General features: G+C 33.0%; 1 protein-coding gene and 1 long non-coding RNA gene across 4 annotated transcripts; one reads left to right on the forward strand and one right to left on the reverse strand.

Annotated features, from left to right (window-relative positions):
- Positions 1–409: 409 nt before the first annotated feature.
- On the reverse strand, positions 410–19,875 carry LOC128213558 (phospholipid phosphatase 1-like). 2 transcript variants are annotated; one of them, XM_052919402.1, is made up of 6 exons: positions 18,915–19,875; positions 11,087–11,238; positions 2,792–3,012; positions 2,361–2,481; positions 1,898–2,074; positions 410–1,489 (listed from the first exon to the last, which is right to left on the reverse strand). In XM_052919402.1, the coding sequence occupies exons 1-6, from the start codon at positions 19,024–19,026 to the stop codon at positions 1,199–1,201; spliced, it is 1,074 nt and encodes a 357-aa protein (XP_052775362.1). In that variant the 5' UTR covers positions 19,027–19,875; the 3' UTR covers positions 410–1,198. The 2 variants fall into 2 exon arrangements, with proteins under 2 accessions (XP_052775362.1, XP_052775361.1); XM_052919401.1 differs by lacking the exon at positions 18,915–19,875 and adding an exon at positions 14,070–15,268.
- LOC128213560 (uncharacterized) lies at positions 3,523–6,237 on the forward strand. 2 transcript variants are annotated; one of them, XR_008257755.1, is made up of 4 exons: positions 3,523–3,804; positions 4,441–4,605; positions 5,480–5,598; positions 5,924–6,237. It is a non-coding gene; the product is annotated as an uncharacterized LOC128213560 (long non-coding RNA). The 2 variants fall into 2 exon arrangements; XR_008257756.1 differs by lacking the exon at positions 3,523–3,804 and having other exon boundaries at positions 4,301–4,605.
- Positions 19,876–20,305: the final 430 nt, after the last annotated feature.

Genomic DNA, 20,305 nt, shown 5'->3' on the forward strand with positions numbered 1-20,305 from the left:
CCAATTTTTAAACTGAACGCCGACATGATAACATTTGTCATCCAACCTGTGTTTCATAAGCATGGTTTAGTGATCTGTGCTGCTGTTTCATCAAAAATGACAAACCAATAAATTATGCACTTCTGTTATTACAAAGTAATTTTAATTGCAATGAAGGTGCTTGCTTTGAATGAAAAGCTTACATTACAATGATTCTCCCAATCTATGTAGCATCTATTACCTTGTACATTACTTTCGTGTATTGATTTGAATGCTTTGATTATTATTATTGGTGGGATATATTCGAAGACATTCCAGTAGTTTTCATCATTGATTGATTGATGGATTAAGAAATAATCGTCGAGATGCTGCCAAACCACTTGCATATAGACGTTAAAACAGCGGCGGACATCACTAAATGATACTTAAAATGAGTTCCTCGTGTTTATTCAACAGACAAAGTGTTTTATAATGTAAAGAAATGCAGTATTAAGGCTAAAAAATCCAAAAAAGATGTTCAGAAAAAATGCGAAAACAAGACAACAAATTTAACAAGAAATGTGCAAGCCGACACTTAAACTCGCTCACGTATTAAGTTCATGATAAATACTAACTTAATACTTAGAACACACACACTGGCTTCGTTTATAAATTGAAATAACAATACTTTTGTTAATACGAAAATAATTACGATTTCGTACACTTACATTTCTAAATCGCCAAACCATCTCATCTTTTATTAACTGTGTAGTATTTATTAATTTCCATGCACAAGTGCATGAACAAGAACTTGAACAGTGGCGTACAAATGCCTGCGATTTATTCTTTTTTGAATTACCTTATTTATAAGGATAAAAAAATCAGAAAAAGATACTTGGTTTGTAATGTTAATAATTTAAATTGAAAGCAAACTATATCTGGAACAAAAGATAAAACATATAATCATTGTTATCACAGTTTGTACCGTAAGAAGTTAAAATGCTCAAATCATCTATGTCTGGCAAATCCAAAAAAGCCTGATATCGCAGCCGAACATCAGCTTGATCATCATACAAACGATTGAATGTACCCGTTACATTCAGCACTCTCATAAAAACGAATATCAAGTTTAATTTGGTCGATATGGCAAAGAAGATATCCTTATAACGTCTTCGAACATCTAAGAAAGAAACTGCAAGTGAGCATGAATAATTCAAAGTACTGTACGTTTTCTCATACTTTAAACGTCTTCCACTCGTCGACTAGGTGTAATAGGTGTAGACTTATGATGCCTTACAGTCGGTTTCTCATTTAATTTGAAACTACACGTGTATTTATGAACGCTTCCATTTACATGTGACATGTCACTTAAGTATTCGTTGGGCAGCAGCGGTGCTGGTGACTGTAGTTCAGCGATTGTAGGAGTCGTTGCTCCACATGAGCAACAACATCGTTTTTCATCTGTTAACTGGAAAGAAAGACTTTCTGAATCGTCTCTGACTGGAAGAATCTTATCGCCGACGAAGTGAAACTGAAATTGACGCATATTTATTTAAATTACATTAACAATATCATAAATAATACATAATAAAAATAGAACGGTCATGAACTAAGGATTAAAACTGTGCTTGAAACAAGGCCAGTATAAATAAAAATTTAGTTTCCACTGTATTATAGAATAGATGATAGTATTTATACAATGACCTCTGAAAATCCATATACCTTCAAACTCAACAATATAAGACAAACTCGTACATCGGCTTGCACATTGACTCAAATGGTGATCATCATGTATTTGACATTATGTGTTCATACACCGATGAACCTAAATTCTAGACCATTCAATGTTTATATTAACTGTTGGTATTTCCAAAGCTATTTCGAAGGTAATCTTACCATAACCTTAACTATTAAAAACAAATATAAAACCTACACCCACCACAAGTACTGCTGTAGTTAATCCGACGAAGAATCCGACGATGACATCTGCGGGATGATGTTTGTTATCCTGGATACGGCTTAGACCGCAGACCACAGCGAGGAAGACGAGTCCAAATTGTAAGAAAAGTTTAACAATCCGGGAAAATGTCACGTGTAGCCGTCGCTGGATGTAAAACTGAAAAGGAAAAACAATTATTTAATTTATTTAACGTTAAATTTAAGTTTAATATAGTACAAGAAGAAAAGAAGAGGACCGCAATAACAAATGAATATTAGCACTCAATGTACTTGTGCACACTGTTAAGATAAGTAAAATTCAGACAATTTTGCTACAAACCTACCATTTGTGATAAAATGGGAAGAGATTTGGGTGGTTTACTAGTATTTGAAGCTGAACACCTGGTCGGCGTTAGTATACGTACACTTATCTTCAATCAGAATGGTTGAAGCACTTAACTTACGCAGAAATATATTGCAATATACATTGAAAATGACGCGTGACCCGAAGGGAACGACAGTCGGCTTTCCCGAATCTCATCCGGTCCGTGCTCACTTCCGGAACACGTGTATTTGCTAACGTACCTGGAAGAAAATGAATTATAAGATTTATATTTCCCAGATGAAAGATCTGAGAGAAAATGTTTGTGCATATTTAAAATCCAATTATGAATGTTTATTATATTAAAGAAACACTTCTATATTCATAATTTTAAATGATAATAACAACTTGTTTCTGACAGATTAAATGCCGTATTCCTGATGTTCAGATCAAAAAGGTTAAATTAAAACAAGGATCGAACTGACTGTTGTTTCAAAAATCTCATAATAAGTTAAGTTCAAACTCAATATATGCAACAACGAATAGATGTACACTCATTCTTTAAATGCTTACCCCGGACAAAATGATTGGTTAAACTGCGGTCGACAGACGTCGAAGAAATTCGGTCGGAGTGATCCTAGCTGGTTTTTCACGAATTCAACAACTAGCTGTTGTAGCACGAAGCCCACGAGGAAGACGCTGTAGCCATTCATACAGAAGCCCAGTCCCTCTGCACTTTGGCACGGACGTTGGCACTTCCGTTCTGCTGTATTTAGGACCTCAACAATCAAAACCTGGAAACGCGAAACAATAATATTCTATGAAAAAGCGCCAAATCATTTGTTTAAGATTTATAGAAGACAGGCAAGATCTAGAATTTGTTTAACTCGAACAAAATTGGAAAATCAAAATGCAAATGTTGTAACCATTGCCAACTTTGGAGCTTATCAGGGTAACGACGGTCTCTATCGATTTCTCCTGTCAGTGCAATAGTAGTGTTAAGATACGCTAGTTTAGCACTTATTTATCTACTGGACGCAGTATAAGATCAAGGCAGATAAGAAATGTGGATGGGAACGCGATTTTGATCATTGTGGCGCTAACGTGAATAACGAGAAAAAGCGAGAATCAAATCGCGCACTCTTTTCCCCTTGATTTTTCATGGTATTTTCGAGCTTAAAACTTAGTTTTTTGTTGTCAACATAAAAAAACACGTCAATTTCAGCAATAAACCCTCTGCAACACTATTTATTGACGTTTAGTTGATCATAACCTTTTAACGATTGAGTTGGTCAGCTGTTCGGCTTTTGGACTTTGGTAACTACGTTTGTATGACGGTAAGGTGCAAACATTTCTGGTCGATGATGTGAGGCGTTTTTGAAATAAAAACAGTATTATTTTATTTTTTTGAAACGAAAGAACATTGATCAGAATATGCTTGATCATGAAATGGTTGTTTATAACCGATATTTGTTAACATTCTGACAAACAACGTAGTAACCGAGACACCGTTTCCCAGTTTATCACGAGGAACATCCGGTGTTAAACTTCAACGTTTCTTGGTTTAAATTGTGGAATTGCAAGTGGTAAGTACAAATAAAATGTTATTTAATCATTAATGATTATTTTTAATCAGTATAACACAATCTACAAGCTTGATAAGTAATTTGACAGTACTTTCACATGGCAATCAAAGTAATTGTCAAAACCCGGAAGTGAATTCTGCGAATTGTTTTGTTGTTAGCAACCGATAATGACCGCCAAGGTTAAATGTTAAACGTTGTCACAGGCCTCGACGGTACCTTATGAAAAAGAATATATTCAAAATGATGATCCAGATTTTGCAAATGAACAACTTTAACTTGACAATCTTTATTATAAATGAATTTGTGCAGTCTTCTCAAAGTCAAAATATAAAAGATTCAGATGAAAGGTCAATTTTATGTTTGATAAATAATGATGATTTTGATTGTGAAATGAACAAGAGTCTGATAGTGGACATGATGTTTCTGAGACTAATTTCAACGATGATTTATTACTTTGTAAAATAATTATGATGGTACTCTAAGAACTGAAGATGTCAAGGAGATTCAAAATGTAAACAAACTGCAGTGTGCATACTACTATCATTTGAATGTTACTGAATAACGGTTCGGATCACCTGTTTTCATAAAGTAAAATACTATTTGATTTTTTATTTGCTATCATTATTGTCTTTGAAGGTGCTGAACCATGTAGCCAAGATGTGCACAACCACTACTCATGGGATTTTGCCCAGCAAGTCCACTATCCACATCATGCCAACAAGTTGGGCCGATATATTTCGCCACCCCACAGAAGTGTCATGTGTTTCGCATGTGTGCCTTAGGTTCAGCTATGTTTTTATGGTAAGATGTCACTCTGAATTAAACATGGAGTAACAGAATAAGACAGATCTTATACAATAATGATGTACCTGTAAAAATTGTCTTTCCAAGTCAGAATTAATTTTTTAGGTTAGATTTTTTATGTTGTCAGCTTTGTATTCCTGTTCAAAAACTTTTACCTTGGCCATACTTAGAAATCCTTTTAAAAGATTCAACGTAAACAAGTTAAACACTCTTGATCTTAGCTTGGATTTTAAAAATGAATTTTAATTAGAAATAAAGATCTGTAAAAGTAATACAGCTATCTGTTAGTGTCATTTTGGGTTGTCTACATTATCTTCTTGCTGACTATTTCAGTACAATTTTATTATTATTTGTGAAATCAATTAAAGGGGCTATACACCATATGATGAAATAGCGGGAAAAAAAGAAGAAAATTGTCGAAAACTGACATAAACTTGGTATCAATGAGTACAATGCATTGAAACTAACTACATGTAACTGAAGTACCACATAGTTTACAATTATATATTTGCAGTTTTTTCGTATTGTACCATTAAAAAAGATTACTAGGTATGTATACCTAGTAGAATTCATTTGTATGCGTGATTGGCTTGTCGATGTTATCACCTGATATTACCAAGTTAGGTATATAGCTTAGATATTCCAAAGGTTTAGAGTAAGCCTTCGTAGCACAGTAGATACAACATTGGACTGCAATTTTGGTGAATCCGGATCGAACATTTACATTTTGGTATTTTTTTTACAATTATGATATCAAAGAGTAAAACATTTTATTAAATAATTGTCCTGAGATTTGTTACAGAAAAAAACTGTTTTTGGTGCCAATCTGGTGTATAGTCCCTTTAACAATAGTTAACATTTATTTGTACAGGAAAGTAGACATTTTATCTGGTGGACGAGGCCTAATTGCCGGGGAAAGGAAGTGACAGTGTCGTGAGCCTGGCCCACCACTACTTTCAGCACTATGGTGTCGGTGAAAAACATGCTGAGGTATTTAATGCTTCACCCATTTAAATTATCTATAGAATTTTAATGGATTAAAGGTTCTAACAGCTTATGCAAACTTTATCCTTATTGCTGAGAAGAGATTATGAGAATCAATAGTGAATATAAAAGATGATGAAACTTAACATATTTTACACCATGAAACACATTCTTACTCAGATTTTTTTTTCCATTTCACATTCGATGATGGATAACGATTGGATATTTGGATTCAACCATGGCTTATGAAATGTGTCCATCAATATAACATTGCTTTCTTCATGTACTGCATATAGCTTAAAAAAGAAAAAAAATGTATTAAATTTTCCAGGTTTATTTCGATAATGCTGTCGGCCAAAACAAGAACAATGCTGTGCTTTGGTATGCCATGTGACCTGTAATGACAGGTAAGTTTTCTTATCTGTTAATAATTGTTTGTCTGATTTTTTAGGACAAATGCACTGTCTTTTGAAATCAATCACATCATTGATATCTGCGATTGGTGCTTTAATTTTAAAGGATGCAGAACTGGATGAAGTTAAAGTGTAGTTGGCAGTAATTTGATATGAGGAATATGTTAACTAAATAAACATATGTTAACACTCCATTATTGTAAGATTTATATGTCTTGAAAACTTTATTATACCCTAGTTAAAATCATTTGCTTAGTTATATTTTTATGCCCCCTTTTGAAAAAAGTGGGGTATATTGTTTTGCACATGTCGGTCGGTCGGTCTGTCTGTCGGTCGGTCGGAATACCAAATGGTTTCCGATCAATAACTTGAGAACGCTTTGACCGAGGGACCTCATACTTGGTATGTGTATTGGTCATCACCAGCAGATGAACCCTATTGATTTTGAGGTCAGTGGGTCAAAGGTCAAGGTCAGTGTGACCTTTACATGAAAAACGGTTTCCGATCAATAACTTGAGAACGCTTTGACCCACTGACCTCATACTTGGTAGGTGTATTGGTCATGACCAGCAGATGAACCCTATTGATTTTGAGGTCAGTGGGTCAAAGGTCAAGGTCAGTGTGACCTTAACATGAAAAACGGTTTCCGATCAATAACTTGAGAACGCTTTGACCCAGGGACCTCATACTAGGTAGGCTTATTGGTCATGACCAGCAGATGAACCCTATTGATTTTGAGGTCAGTGGGTCAAAGGTCAAGGTCAGTGTGACCTTTACATGAAAAACGGTTTCCGATCAATAACTTGAGAACGCTTTGACCCAGGGACCTCATACTTGGTAGGTGTATTGGTCATGACCAGCAGATGAACCCTATTGATTTTGAGGTCAGTGGGTCAAAGGTCAAGGTCAGTGTGACCTTAACATGAAAAACGGTTTCCGATCAATAACTTGAGAACGCTTTGACCCAGGGACCTCATACTAGGTAGGCTTATTGGTCATGACCAGCAGATGAACCCTATTGATTTTGAGGTCAGTGGGTCAAAGGTCAAGGTCAGTGTGACTGTAAGCTGAAAAAAGGTTTTCTGATTGTCCATATTTTTTTAATGCATGCACAGATGATTGGGATTGATGTATAAATGTTTGTATAGAAATGATTTTCTTTTATGTTACTATTTTAGTTGGGCATTTATTTGCCTTCTTAAGTTATCATAAGTAGATGACCTGCCTCATATGCATCCAATGACAAATCAGCTGTCATTTCAGTCCATGCATATTTCATTCAATTGTCCAAATATTTCTGGCAACTTGGCGCTCAGGGGGCATAATGTTTGACAAACATCTCTTGTTGTGAATATAGATACCGGTAAGTTTTATTTACACTAAACAGATCTTCCAACAATTTTCAGGATTGCATGAGAGTGTAACACTAAACACTATGTTGGCTGGGCACACCAAATTTGCTCCTGACTGTCACTTCGGCAACTGGAAGGTCCAGTGGCGATGTTGTAATGCCGAGAATCTTCAAGAAATTGCCCACACTGTTTTCACCTCTTCAAAGTCCGGCCACAACATCCCACACTTGGTTTATGACCCTCAACAGCCAATCACAGTTCACAGTTGGAAATCATTCCTAGATACATATTTCAAAACTCTAAAGAATATTACCAAATACCACCATTTCTATGTATCAAAACATAAACCAGGAGTTTAGTATGCAAAGAGTTTGTAGATTCCTCAGAAATTGAAGTTATTCTTTTGAGGATAAGTCCAGAATGTGGTGTTTTGCCTGAAATAAAGCACGCAACGTGCCTAGATGCTGAACGTCAATCGTACCTTCAATATTCTTTTGGTCCATTCTTTAGATCTGAGTCATCAAGATCTGCAGTATGCCCTAAACCAACTCTGTGTAAAGTCGAAGTTTACTCATTTGTTGGTGAAATGTCAATTGTAGATCAAATGTTTGTGGCAAATATGAAAGAAATGAGTAAAAAATGGCATTATCACATGTAACCATAGCAACAGGCTGTTGTTTTATGTAGTTCTTTTATGTCATTTTGTACATATAATGAGCAATGTGTACTCTTTGTGTCTATGAATTAGTTTATGTGTTAGCTATAACAGACAGTTAAGTTAGTATTTCGGCATGGACACTGCATTTAAAATAAGAACATTTTTAGTGGACATTGTTTTCAAACTGGCTTACCAATGTGTAACAGAATGATCCATATCTTTTGATTTCTTTGTACAAAAATGACTAGAAACTTTAGTTTTTATACCTAAGATACTTGGTATCATTTACATGCCAATAACTTAAAACGCATTGTATATTGAGAACACATTATTTGTGGCAGACTTTGAAAATGATTGGAAATAGCATTTTCATTAGTAACCATAGCAACCGATTTTTGCTTTGACCTTTGTGGCCAATTTCTATGTCATTATAGACATTAGCAATGTGTACTTGCTATTTTAATGTTGAAGTTTATGTAACACTTGTAAAGATAAGTGATATATTTAAACAGGTATCTTGACATATATATAATATTTAAAATAAGAACAGTTTTGTTCACATTGTTTTTTATCCCTGTGTTTCATAATGTTTCATATGTTTTATAACTTTTGTGAAATTTAACGTGAAACTTTAGAGTTAATTTCTGTAAATACTTAGTATCATAAAGATGTCAATAACTTATAAATAAAAAAAAATTATGCGGACTTTCAAAAATGATTGGTAATAGCATTTTCATAAGTAACCATAGCAACTGAATTTTGCTTTGACCTTTGTTGTAAGTTTCTTTATCATTATGGACATTAGCAATGTATACTTGTTATTTTCCTTTTGTAGTGAATGTGATACTAGTAAAGATAGTTTTATATTTTAATATTTTGACTTGTGTACTTCATTCAAAATAAGAACAGATTTAGCGAACATTTCGTTCAAATTGTGTTAAAGCTCTCTGTTACGAAATGTTCCTTATCCATTGTTGTTTTTTTAATATTTGACTGACTAGTTCGGATTTTATTTCTGCAATTGCTTGGTATCATAAAAATGTCAATAACTTAAAACACAACTTTATGAAAAACATTATTTTTTGAGAAACATTTAGAAAATGAGTGAAAATGGCATTATCAATAGTTACCATAGCAACCAAATGCACTTATGAACTTTTCGTTAACTTTTGTAATCAAACTATGAGTGCTTATTGTTTCTATGCTAAAACTTATATGTTACATGTAAATAGTCCTTGACATGATACTTATCTGACATGGATATTTCATTCTAAATAAACACATTAGACCATACATTTTGTTCATTTCGATTTATACACCCGTGTTACGAAAAGTACTATATTTTTTTAGTTTTTGTGAATTTTGACTTGAAACTTTGGATTTTTGTTCTTGAAATACTTGGCATCATAAAGGTTACAATATCTCAAAATGTCATTTTTGGGCCAGAATGATCATATTCCCATTCCCATCCACAAATACAGAATTTATGAGGTTCATAAAGTTGACCCGTCTTTTTATTACAAGTTGCGATAGAAAATTTCAGTTTTGGACGATTTTAGATTTAGCCATAATTAGGTAGAGCTGTTCTATAGGGGAAACGTTAGTTGATAAAGTACTGAAATATTAAATCATCTCTTATAAACTTACTTCTTTTACATATTATATTCCGTGTCTTTATATTGAAGTCTATAATTGATCGTTTATCAAAACATTTAATTGGGGCCATTTTCACACCTTTATTTTAACAGTTTGGTAATTTTTCTAATAGCAGTGTGACACAAAATTGGGTGTGAAATTTTGGACAGGAACAGCTTAAATGAAATATTAACTGCAGTTGCTATCATTTAGTACCGGTCTTTAACGATACAATTTCAAATGTCATTAATGTTGTATTGACAATAATACAGGTATACCCTTTTTTCCATAACAACACGTTGATGTAATGGCATTTTGACACGTTTTGAAAACCTAGTGCACTCGTTAATAAAAATATGCTGACAAAATCTCATGTAACACATTTCTTGCCTAATCAAAATAATTATATTTACGCTATATTTATAAGCACGTTTGGTTGAGTGCACAATGTTTACTATTAAGAATTAGAACTTAAGCATTACTAATGAACATGTTGACTCGATGTAGATATGTAAATTATTATCTTTGAATACCCTTATTTATTATGTTTCATAGCCCATATGTAATTCCAAAATTGCCAATGAAACTTGAAACATTAATATTTATAAAAAAATGTTGCGTTTTAACTGTCTGTAATAGTGATTGCGATTAAAAATGGGAATACTTTTTGCTAAATATATTACTTTCTATTTTTACACAAAAATAATATGGGATAATTTTATTGTTATAAATGACAAACTTCGTTGCACATGGGATACCCAGTGTCATCACCTTGCCGATGGATTATTTTCTATCCTGCTGTGAATACGCCGCGGGGTGAGCCATAAAACCATTATCGTACAGTTGAATACACAATTTCTGGGCATCGATTTTCTACAATTTTTATATAAATGTTCAAAAAGGACCAAAGATATTTAAAAATTCATTATTTCTAAAAGTGCACTTGAAAGAGAAAAAAATCCGCTTCGTAATCCGCTGGAAGCTAAGCGATCGAATGACTATAATAACTTTAAATAGCAAAACAATTTTTAGCTCTTTCTTATTTCAATGTAACTTTAAATGACCAACAAAACCCTTAAAAAGGACCAAAATGTAAAAATCATACAATTAATACAAAACCATCATCTTCAAGGGCAAGAATTATCCTAACATATATGTAGGAAGTAAGTTGATATGTTGAAAGACTAAGTCGTGAGAACTGTTTAACCATATTTTCCCTATATAACTCTATAGGCACTTTTGCTTCAGCGGATTTCTCCAAAATTGGCAATGGAGATTAAAACCATTGATAAAATCATAGTTGTCAGAACATAATAAAATATCCAACAAGAACGGTAAACATCTTTTTGCGGCAATGTGCAAAATCATATTTAGTATCATGCATACAATAAAATAGTTTGACTATCAAAGCTACCATTTCCCCATGGCATACGTACCACAAGAATTGAGACGCTGAAGCCAGCTATAGTCAAAACGGTAGTAGAGACTGTTTCAGACCGGAAAGGGAGTGAAAGAGCTGGGTCATCACATATGAAACCACGCTCGAACGGCGTCCCCCATAGGAAAAGAAACAATACCGGAATGCCCACTGAAAATTAAGAGGGATACATGCAGATAAAAATGAGCAATTGTGGGAAACACATGGGAATGGAGGATATGAACAACAAGCGACGGACAAGAAATGAATATTAGGGTGAGAAGTCGGTGTAGAGTTGAAGAATGTCTTGTACATGGAGAAAGTGCTGTACCTAGTAGTAGGAAGAGGTGGATAAGAATTTGTATACAGAAGGGCGAGGACAAGAAGGCAGTGGGAAAATACGCCGAGTAGGGTGTCAATAATTGGCTAAAGGAGGGGAAAGAAAGGAGCGGAAATAATGGATAATAATTTATATACATTTATTTTAAAATATCAATCCTAAACAAATCATTTATATTTAGGTTATAGTTTGGTAATTCATTGTTAAGATTTAAACTGTAAACATTGAAATACATTGGGAAGTATCTTGCAGTTTACATTTCGCTTAAAGGGATAAATTGTGTGACATAGGTATGTACTTTTACTTTAACGATGCGATATCGTAGTGTGGTTAAATGTATACCTTGTAACTTATGCGAAACTAATTCGTTCAATTGGGCATTGAAGTTAACCTTAGGTGAATCTGATTGTTCTTCAGTTTCACCGAAAAAATACTTAAGTTATTCACTATAAATTCCCACATGAAATATAAAGATGCTTAGTGTTACAGTTCGTGTGAGAAATAGTACACTTTTTAAGGTATTCGTCCGCTATATTTCATAACTCGAATTAAAAAGCCGTTCATTGTTCACATAAATAAATTAGTAGTATAATAGTTTCCGATACCTTATTTACCATGTCATAATAGAACCTCAAATTCGTTTCTCGTTTTCTTATAAGTAAGGGGCGTGTTTAGTGTGCGAAACTCGGCTAATGAGTATAAAGACGGAAGAGAATAGTTATATTGACTTAAATTTTACAAAATTTCTTTTTTTTTCTATAAATAAGTTAATACAGTATAATTCAATAATAATTCGACAAATGGCTATGTTAAGCAGTTGTGACAGGTTATATGTAGTACAACAATTTGTCCTAATAATTACTCTTATCATAATTGATGCTAGCTTTTTGACTAACTGTGTGTAAAATTAAGTGCTTTGCATTTTTAGTTAGTACACGATAGTGTTACATTCCTTATGGTTTCCATATTAAGACGTATTGGATTAGTATACTTTATACAATTATTTAAGGATAAAATACCTATTATACAGCAATCATCCCCTTTCAATTATGGTTTCAGAAAATTACTGTTATTTTCGTAATTTATGCTGAGACAAACGTCTTATCAAAATAAGCTTTCTCGTGTGAAAAGTAAGTGATCTGTTATATCCTAGGTTTTAGCGTGCACTGTAATTTAGAATTATGGGACGGAAATCTGATGATAGGCCCCTACTAAATACGTACAAAATCCAAATTTAGCCAATAAGTGTGTACAGTAGTCGTTGCAGGAATAATTGTACCGAAGTTTGTAAAAACTGTAAATAATAAAATTCTGCACGCATATTCACTGTAAAAAGGAGGATGTTTATGATCACTTGACTGGTAATATCTCATTTCATAATAAAAAAATATGTCAAGAGTTATCACGGCATTTACTCAAAGGTAAAAGTTCATCTTGACACCGAGCAGGACATGTTCATATTAATTTTGTGCATATGTATCAATAACGTTTGAGGTAATGGGAACATACAGTATGGTTTCAATAAATGGTAAATGCAGCAACCAATTTCGCGTGTACGTCGAGAAAATGAATAAGTCGTCGTGATAAAATGCATAGAAAATTGCAAGTGGCGATAACAGTCACAGGATCCGTGTCAAATTTAAACGGCCTTTATTGGAGTTTAATTCGTGTTTTAGTCAATTATTATTTGAAAACAACCCAAGGCGTATCGTTTATGACTAAAAAAGTAATCTTAAAACTACTTGAGCGAAGATAAAGAAAAAATATAAATGATTAATTATTGTTATTTTTAAATAGTTAATGTTTGTTTTTTTTCAAAACAATAAGGACATACTCTGTTAATGTATGGTCTTAATTTGCATCACTTTTTCACTCATTCTCATTCATCAAATGTTCGACAACTCTAATATGTGCTACGCATAACATGATCGCTCTGGTGTACGAGAATGTTAGTCACTGTGCTATAATCAATCCACAAGGTCGCCAATTGACAAAACAATCGAATGAACTTGCGGGCAATGGTCTAATATCTCAGTGCTATTGAAATAACTGTATTTTCAAGGTCTTCTTTTGGATTGAGCTTTAAGTAAAGTACATCGCCAATTGAATAAACTCATTATGCACTTTATAGTATTGCTAAATGTACATTACTCATGCAGCCATTTAATTTCATAATGTTTATATTGTGGGTTTGTGTTTTATGATTCAAAATATCTAAGGACCTATGACAAGCTACATTGTGTCATAGTTTAAGTTCATATAATGTATTTGCATAAAGACACGTAGTGCACTTTGGATTCGTTTTAAAAGGATAATCTTTCTGCCACCTAGCAACTATGAATGTAATTATCATACCATACAAAATGTGTTTTCAATGAAAATAGAATAAACTTTTGGTACTGAAATCGGAAATGATCAAAATAGACTTTCTTTGTCGAATTTACAATTGAAAGGTTTCGATCCATCTTATAAATTAGGCAGTCAAAATGGAGAGAAAAAATCGCCAAAGATATCATTGAAACTATACTCAAATCGTAGAATTTGTATTTTAAATTGTCAACTTATCAAAACTACTTATATTTTAGTTTTATTAGTGAACAACACTTAAGTTCAATTTTTAACTTTCAAAAAAATCATAACTTTATTTATAAAAAACAATTACCTATCAGGAACAGTAGGGCATCTATTATTACTGCCATTTTCACCCGCCTGTGACTTAATTCTCGTCTATTTCCCGGACGCTTATCCATGTTGCAATAACCCCAAAACACCATTTTTGTTCCTTATTCCTTCTTGAGCAGTTAACTAAACACTGAATTATATTCGCCAGTCAAACAACGAGTACAATCCGCGTTCCTGCACTCCTTAGTTTAAACACACAAACGAACACGAACTAAGGTTAAAATTAAATGAATGATGAACAATATATCAATTTGAATGAGACATTTTTTAATTACAAGACAATCCTAATGATGCAATTAAGTGTTATTTACCATTAGTAAAACACGAGCTAATTGATCCAGGTATTTTATCCGATCGCTGTTAAAATTGTACACTGGTCCCAATTGTCAATATTCAAATTTAAATGAATTGGTTCCCACAATATTATAAGAGATTTCCTTAACCATATCTATTGAACGCGAGCTTCTTCAGGAGCATATCAAAGTACCCAACACACAACAACTGCCGTCCAACTAATGTCAGGACTGCAACTGTTGCTACGTACTTCACTTTTAGATAAGCATTGGCTGCTTTGTAGTTTATGCAAGTACAAAAACATATTGTTAATCTTGAATTTGACTTTCTAGTAAATATTCACTACATGCTGTGATTGTCTGTTTCAATAAATGATGATCCTCAATTGTTCTACCTTCAATTGTTTAGGATTCAAATGTCAATCCCAATTATGTAATGCTCCTTTCTACGCCTCTCTGACAGTTTTGTGTTTTGTTGTTTTGCATTGGTATACGTAATGATTACTAATACAATCATGCTTTCCGGGTATATGTTTCCATGTTATCCACGATTATCTGAAGTTTGAGCTTGTTTATTGTAGGTTGATTGCACAAACGTTCGCCAACAATCAAACTTCACTGCGATTCCACTTTCAGATTAAATCCTTTTCTAAATGGATTTTTATATTTGCATTTAAACGAGTTGATAACGTCTTCAAAGTAAATCAGTTTTATTTTTCTAATTTAAGTCCGAGATGATTATCCAATCTGAGATGTGTTTCTAATCACTGTGTTGTTGTTGTGTTTTTTTGAAAATAAGCTCCTTTCATCAACTGATGTTAAAGATACGATCAAACTCACATTTTAGGACACATCTAACTTCATAAACTATGTGATACCGTCCCAATTTTTGAAGAATGATGCTCATTTACTCTACGTGTATGAGTCGCCTTAAGAGCCCATTTCCTTGACGCACGTTCTGCGTTCTAATTCACAAAGAGGTCAATGTTACAAATACTTTTATCCAATTGATTTCTTCTAATGACTTCCGATTTTTCTCACGCACCTTATCGCACTATTATTATACGACACAAAACCACTACGGCTCGATATTTACTTACGTAAACATTAAATGCGTAAATATATATAAATGTTGTTTGAAAATGTATTTTTGGGTCATTAGTATAAACGCATCAAGGAAGAACTTCTTTGTATATTTAGAGTTCATTTCAGTCTGGTCATGTATACAGATGCACAATGGACGATAATGAATAGTTAACGCGTGAATACCTACGTAATGGAATATAGTGGTATTACTAACGAGCTAGTAAACACCAATGAACGAACATGTAGACCCCGTTACTAAAGGACATGACAATCAATTCCGCCTCTTAGGCATTGATGAAATGCGCAGTCGGAAAGCACTGAGCTATAGTAAAGTTAGTCTTAATGTGTCATTTTTTTCATTTAAAGGAGACCAGCTCAGTCTGTTGAGTGGTAATATTTCACGCACCTTATTAATTTTAATTCTTATAATTTGCAGGAATGGTTTTACCTACAGAAAATATTTTTTAGAACAATCGCATACGATACGAATCTTTATTGCCGAATGTAGATCGATTGTTTTCTAAAATTAATATGAAGTATACCTTTATAAGTTAACTGATTTAAATTTAATTAAACTCGCATCACACACGCACTTACCTATCTGACAGTCGTATATGTGACGCGCAATACATCATTCAATATGCGCAGGTGATTTCACTCCATTCATATTTTCACATGATTAACAATGAATCGTAAACATTAAATTGGATTAAATATTTTCAAATATACTTCAATTAGGAGCTCTGATTTATTGAAATATAAGCACGTATGTATTAGTTTCAATGCTTTTTTCTCCCTCATTTCTGTATGGTTTCTTTGCTATTAAAATGCGCCAAATCACAAAAAAAGAAGTCGTATTCGACGGATAACAGTATACGAACCATAGACCACAAGCACTGGAAGCGGGCTACGGCTGAGTTTGCCGACACAGCTTTATCTGACAGTAGGTCTTGGTCTTTACTATTTGGCAAACTTTTGTTAGAGAAATATTATCGTTCCACGAAATCAATGCAAAACCGTTACCACTTTGTTTTCTGAAATCATATTCAAGCACAAACAGGAAATATTGCTACCAGCTTCTCACAATAAAATGTCTTAATAATTTGATACATGATTATTTGGAATATTTTCAGAGACTATTGCATGTGTAACTGTCAGGGAAATCATAGTTCAAATGATCACTGTATGCCAACTGTGACTAATACATGGTATAAGTGGGTAACCACTTGGCAATGTCCTGCATGAAGATGTCAACATATAAACGATCGCTTCAATACAACAATGGAACCTATCTTTGCGTGCGTTGTGACATTTTTAATGAAGAAAACACTATAGCTTAATTCCGTCACTAACTAGTTTTGGCATTTTTGAAAATGGCGAAAGCCATTTAGGGCTGACAGCTTGACAGTCAAGACCTATTATAGAAATATGGCGGAATAAACCAGTAACATTCTCTTAGGATATTTATGATAGTTGAAACAGTGGAATATGTCAGATTGTAAATAAAAAATCCATTTATAAAACGCATGTAAACAGAAATTGAGGAAAATGTACATTTGAAAATTACTTTTATTTTTTAATAAGAGCAAATGTTCCAAACCAACGGTTGTTGGTTATTTTTAACGCACTCAATCATTTACAATACGTCCAAAATGTAAGCTTACGCTAACTTCGTAAATTATTCGAAAGCTCTTTTCCATATCAATGAGTTCCTTATAGAAAACCTCAATGTGTCGATCTATTTTGTTCTTGTTTTGTACATCACCTGTTCACTAATCTCGTTGCCACAGCAGTTGTTAGCGTTTCGTCAGTAACGTGTCTTTATCACCTGAGTTCATGTTGTCTAAGTCGATGTCGTTACAAATATCCGTATTTTGTATTGTGGGTGAGTATCTATATTCTGATTTAAGCTTGTTTTAAACTAACTATTAAATCAATGTTAAATGAATTGTTAACTTTTGTTTCGATTGTTATGCAAATATACAGAAACATTGTTTTTCAAAATGTAAATCCTCTGGAATTATCATTATTTTCTTATTTTAAAGTTCATTGACGATCCAACGTAGGCATCTTTTAAATTGTAGAACGCTACCTTTTGGCTAGACAATTAATGGTGTTTTGCTCAAATTGCGTCCTTAGATCATTTGAATATATATTGATACATGTTTGAATTTCAAATCGCCTAAGAATAATGAATGTGCGTACATTAAGACATCATTTCGCAACACTGTTTTGAATGAACTAACCTTCTTTTATTTCTGTCGTTATTATGTTGCAACCTATTTCATGTTGTAGCTTATTGAAAAACTTTGCTCACAGAACATTGAATATTTTTAAACTTTGAACACTTTTGTGTGTATACAAACACATTCTTACATTTTCACATCTCAGCTTTCTGTATACATCTCCAAACGTGTTTTATTGTTGGTGAAAACAATCTCTATCTTCGTTGCATTTCTATTTTCAAGCTTATACGCGATCTTAAGAAATAATTACAATACATTTGATATCCTTTTCAGCTTTGCTGGTGCGATGAATAAGCATATTTAAACCTTTTAAACATAGTTTACATGTTATCTCTTTACGGGCAAAACAAAATGACTTTACTGTTTTGTCATGAAACGAAATTTTATGTTCTCGTCCTAGTATAATTATATCTGTTAAAGAGCCCCATTTGAGGCCCTTCCAACAATATCAGTCTTTTCTTTTTGTTTTCTATTTTCATTGCATGTTTTTTCTATGTGGGGGTTAATTTTCAAACTGAACTCCGACATTATAATATTATTCATGCAACTTTTGACAGTCTTTTATATTTCAAGATCTATTTAATTGTTTATAATGATATGTTAAAAGCTGAATTTGTATTAAAACTTAACGGTGAAATTTCATAAAGAAACGTTGCTTATTTAAAACGATTTTAACTTTAAATACATAATCATTTTACAAACTCCTAAATAAAATATTAATACAATAATTATTCTTTTAAGTGCATAACGAGTATATCAGAATATTGTTGAATTTGATTACGGTAGTTAGAAATTATGAATAAATTACTATGATTATAGGCAGTAGAGGTATGGATATTCGATAGTCTAATAGTGTGTCAATTAATGTCATTATTGAGAAATTATCCGCCAATTTAATATGGATAACAATCGGTATGATGCATGCTATTTTGTCATATTTTACATTAGTCAGCCGTATATGAAAACCATGTAAGCTCATTAATAGTTTTTACATTCTTGTTACACAATCATATCTGTTACATAGGAATAATCCTCTTTGTTACTAAAAAGAAGATATATGTTTATTTCAGTGTAAGTTCGTATTTTATAGTGTCATACACAAACACATGTTCACGAGTGGCGAAGCGGCTTTCGCGCGTGCTTTCGGGTTGGATTTTTCTTTCCGTACCGGAAACTCATGACAGAAACTTATATTCTTACCTGTTAGAACCAGTGTGACATCAATAATTACCGCCAGTGTAATCCGCCGGCGACTTAATCCTCTTCTATTATTCCGACTCTTATCCATGTCGCAATAACAGCAGAACACCATTTTAGCATTTAACTGTTTACGCAGGCTTTTTCTACAGTTTGAAATACGGGCTTTAAACCGTAAACAAATAGAAACAATATTGTGAAATCCTTAAACTGTTTTTACAATTATTGACAAAGTTTTAGTCTGCTACTTGTTATGATTGACTGTATCAATTACCGATGGTCTTCAATATGTTTTCTTTCCAAACAAGTTGAATGTCTCCAGCACGTATCTTGTAATTATGTCCCTCCTTACACCGCCCTGTCCGCCGTTATTATGTGGGACAGGTATATATAATCAACACAATCAAGATATACACAAGATATAGACGAATTCCGGGTATTTTTGTCAAAATTGCAGAGTGTTATTAAATAAGTTTTGACTTTTCGACAACTATTAAAGGTTACAATCCACTATTTATCTTTGTTTCAAACGGATTCTAATACCTGCCACTGGATTAGGTTAAAACAATTTTAAAGTTTATAAGCTTTAATTAAATTGATATCAATATCCCGCTTATTTGTTCAATAGCAATGCAGATAAATGTTTGCATCAAATTGATTGTTAATTTGAAAATAGATTCATTCATTTACCACTGGATTTAACTGCTTTAAAAGATATAGATAAACTGACATGATACAGCACAAAACTCATCTCTTATTATACTTCTCAAATTTACTAATATACAGATATAAGTATAGATCACGCAACAATTATATTCCCCTGACATAAGCTTGGGTTTTATTTTACAAAGACGCGAATATTAAATTTACGCCTTTATCCAATTGATTTCTTCTGACGACTTCCTCATTTTCTTACGCACCTAATCACAATATTATTATACCGACTCTAAAACACAATTCAATAACAATACGGCTGAAAGTTACTATAAGACTCTTTACATTAACTTACGTCAATAATATATTATTATAACTCTCTTTACATTTACTTACGTCAACATTATGTTATCAATTTATATCTATCTGAATTTATTATAAATATTATATGCATCTTTAATGTTATGAATGACTTCTATGTATACAACGGCGGGGGGAGGGGGGACGGCTATGATCAGCTTGTGCATAAGAAACATTCGTATAACAAAGTACATATAAGACACCAATACATTAACGGGAACACTCCCTTGCTGGTGCAAACACATCAATTCTGCTTCTCTGACATTGAAAAGTGCAATGTAAAAAACATCTCTCACTTAATTAATAGTATTAAGTCAGTTTCTTTATTTAAAGGAGATCACACATACCTTGTATTGTTAGAAAGCGGGATTATAAAACGC

This window comes from Mya arenaria, chromosome 13 (assembly GCF_026914265.1).
Source record: "Mya arenaria isolate MELC-2E11 chromosome 13, ASM2691426v1".
Lineage (NCBI taxonomy): Eukaryota > Metazoa > Mollusca > Bivalvia > Myida > Myidae > Mya > Mya arenaria.

Excerpts from the sequence above, each read along its gene's own strand:
- LOC128213558 (XM_052919402.1), bottom strand. The coding sequence starts at position 19,026 with ATGGTGTTCTGCTGTTATTGCGACATGGATAAGAGTCGGAATAATAGA. Across the intron at positions 2,482-2,791 it reads AACCAATCATTTTGTCCGGG|GTACGTTAGCAAATACACGT; the intron begins GTAAGCATTTAA and ends ATTTTCTTCCAG. Across the intron at positions 2,075-2,360 it reads ATATTGCAATATATTTCTGC|TTTTACATCCAGCGACGGCT; the intron begins GTAAGTTAAGTG and ends TTTCCTTTTCAG.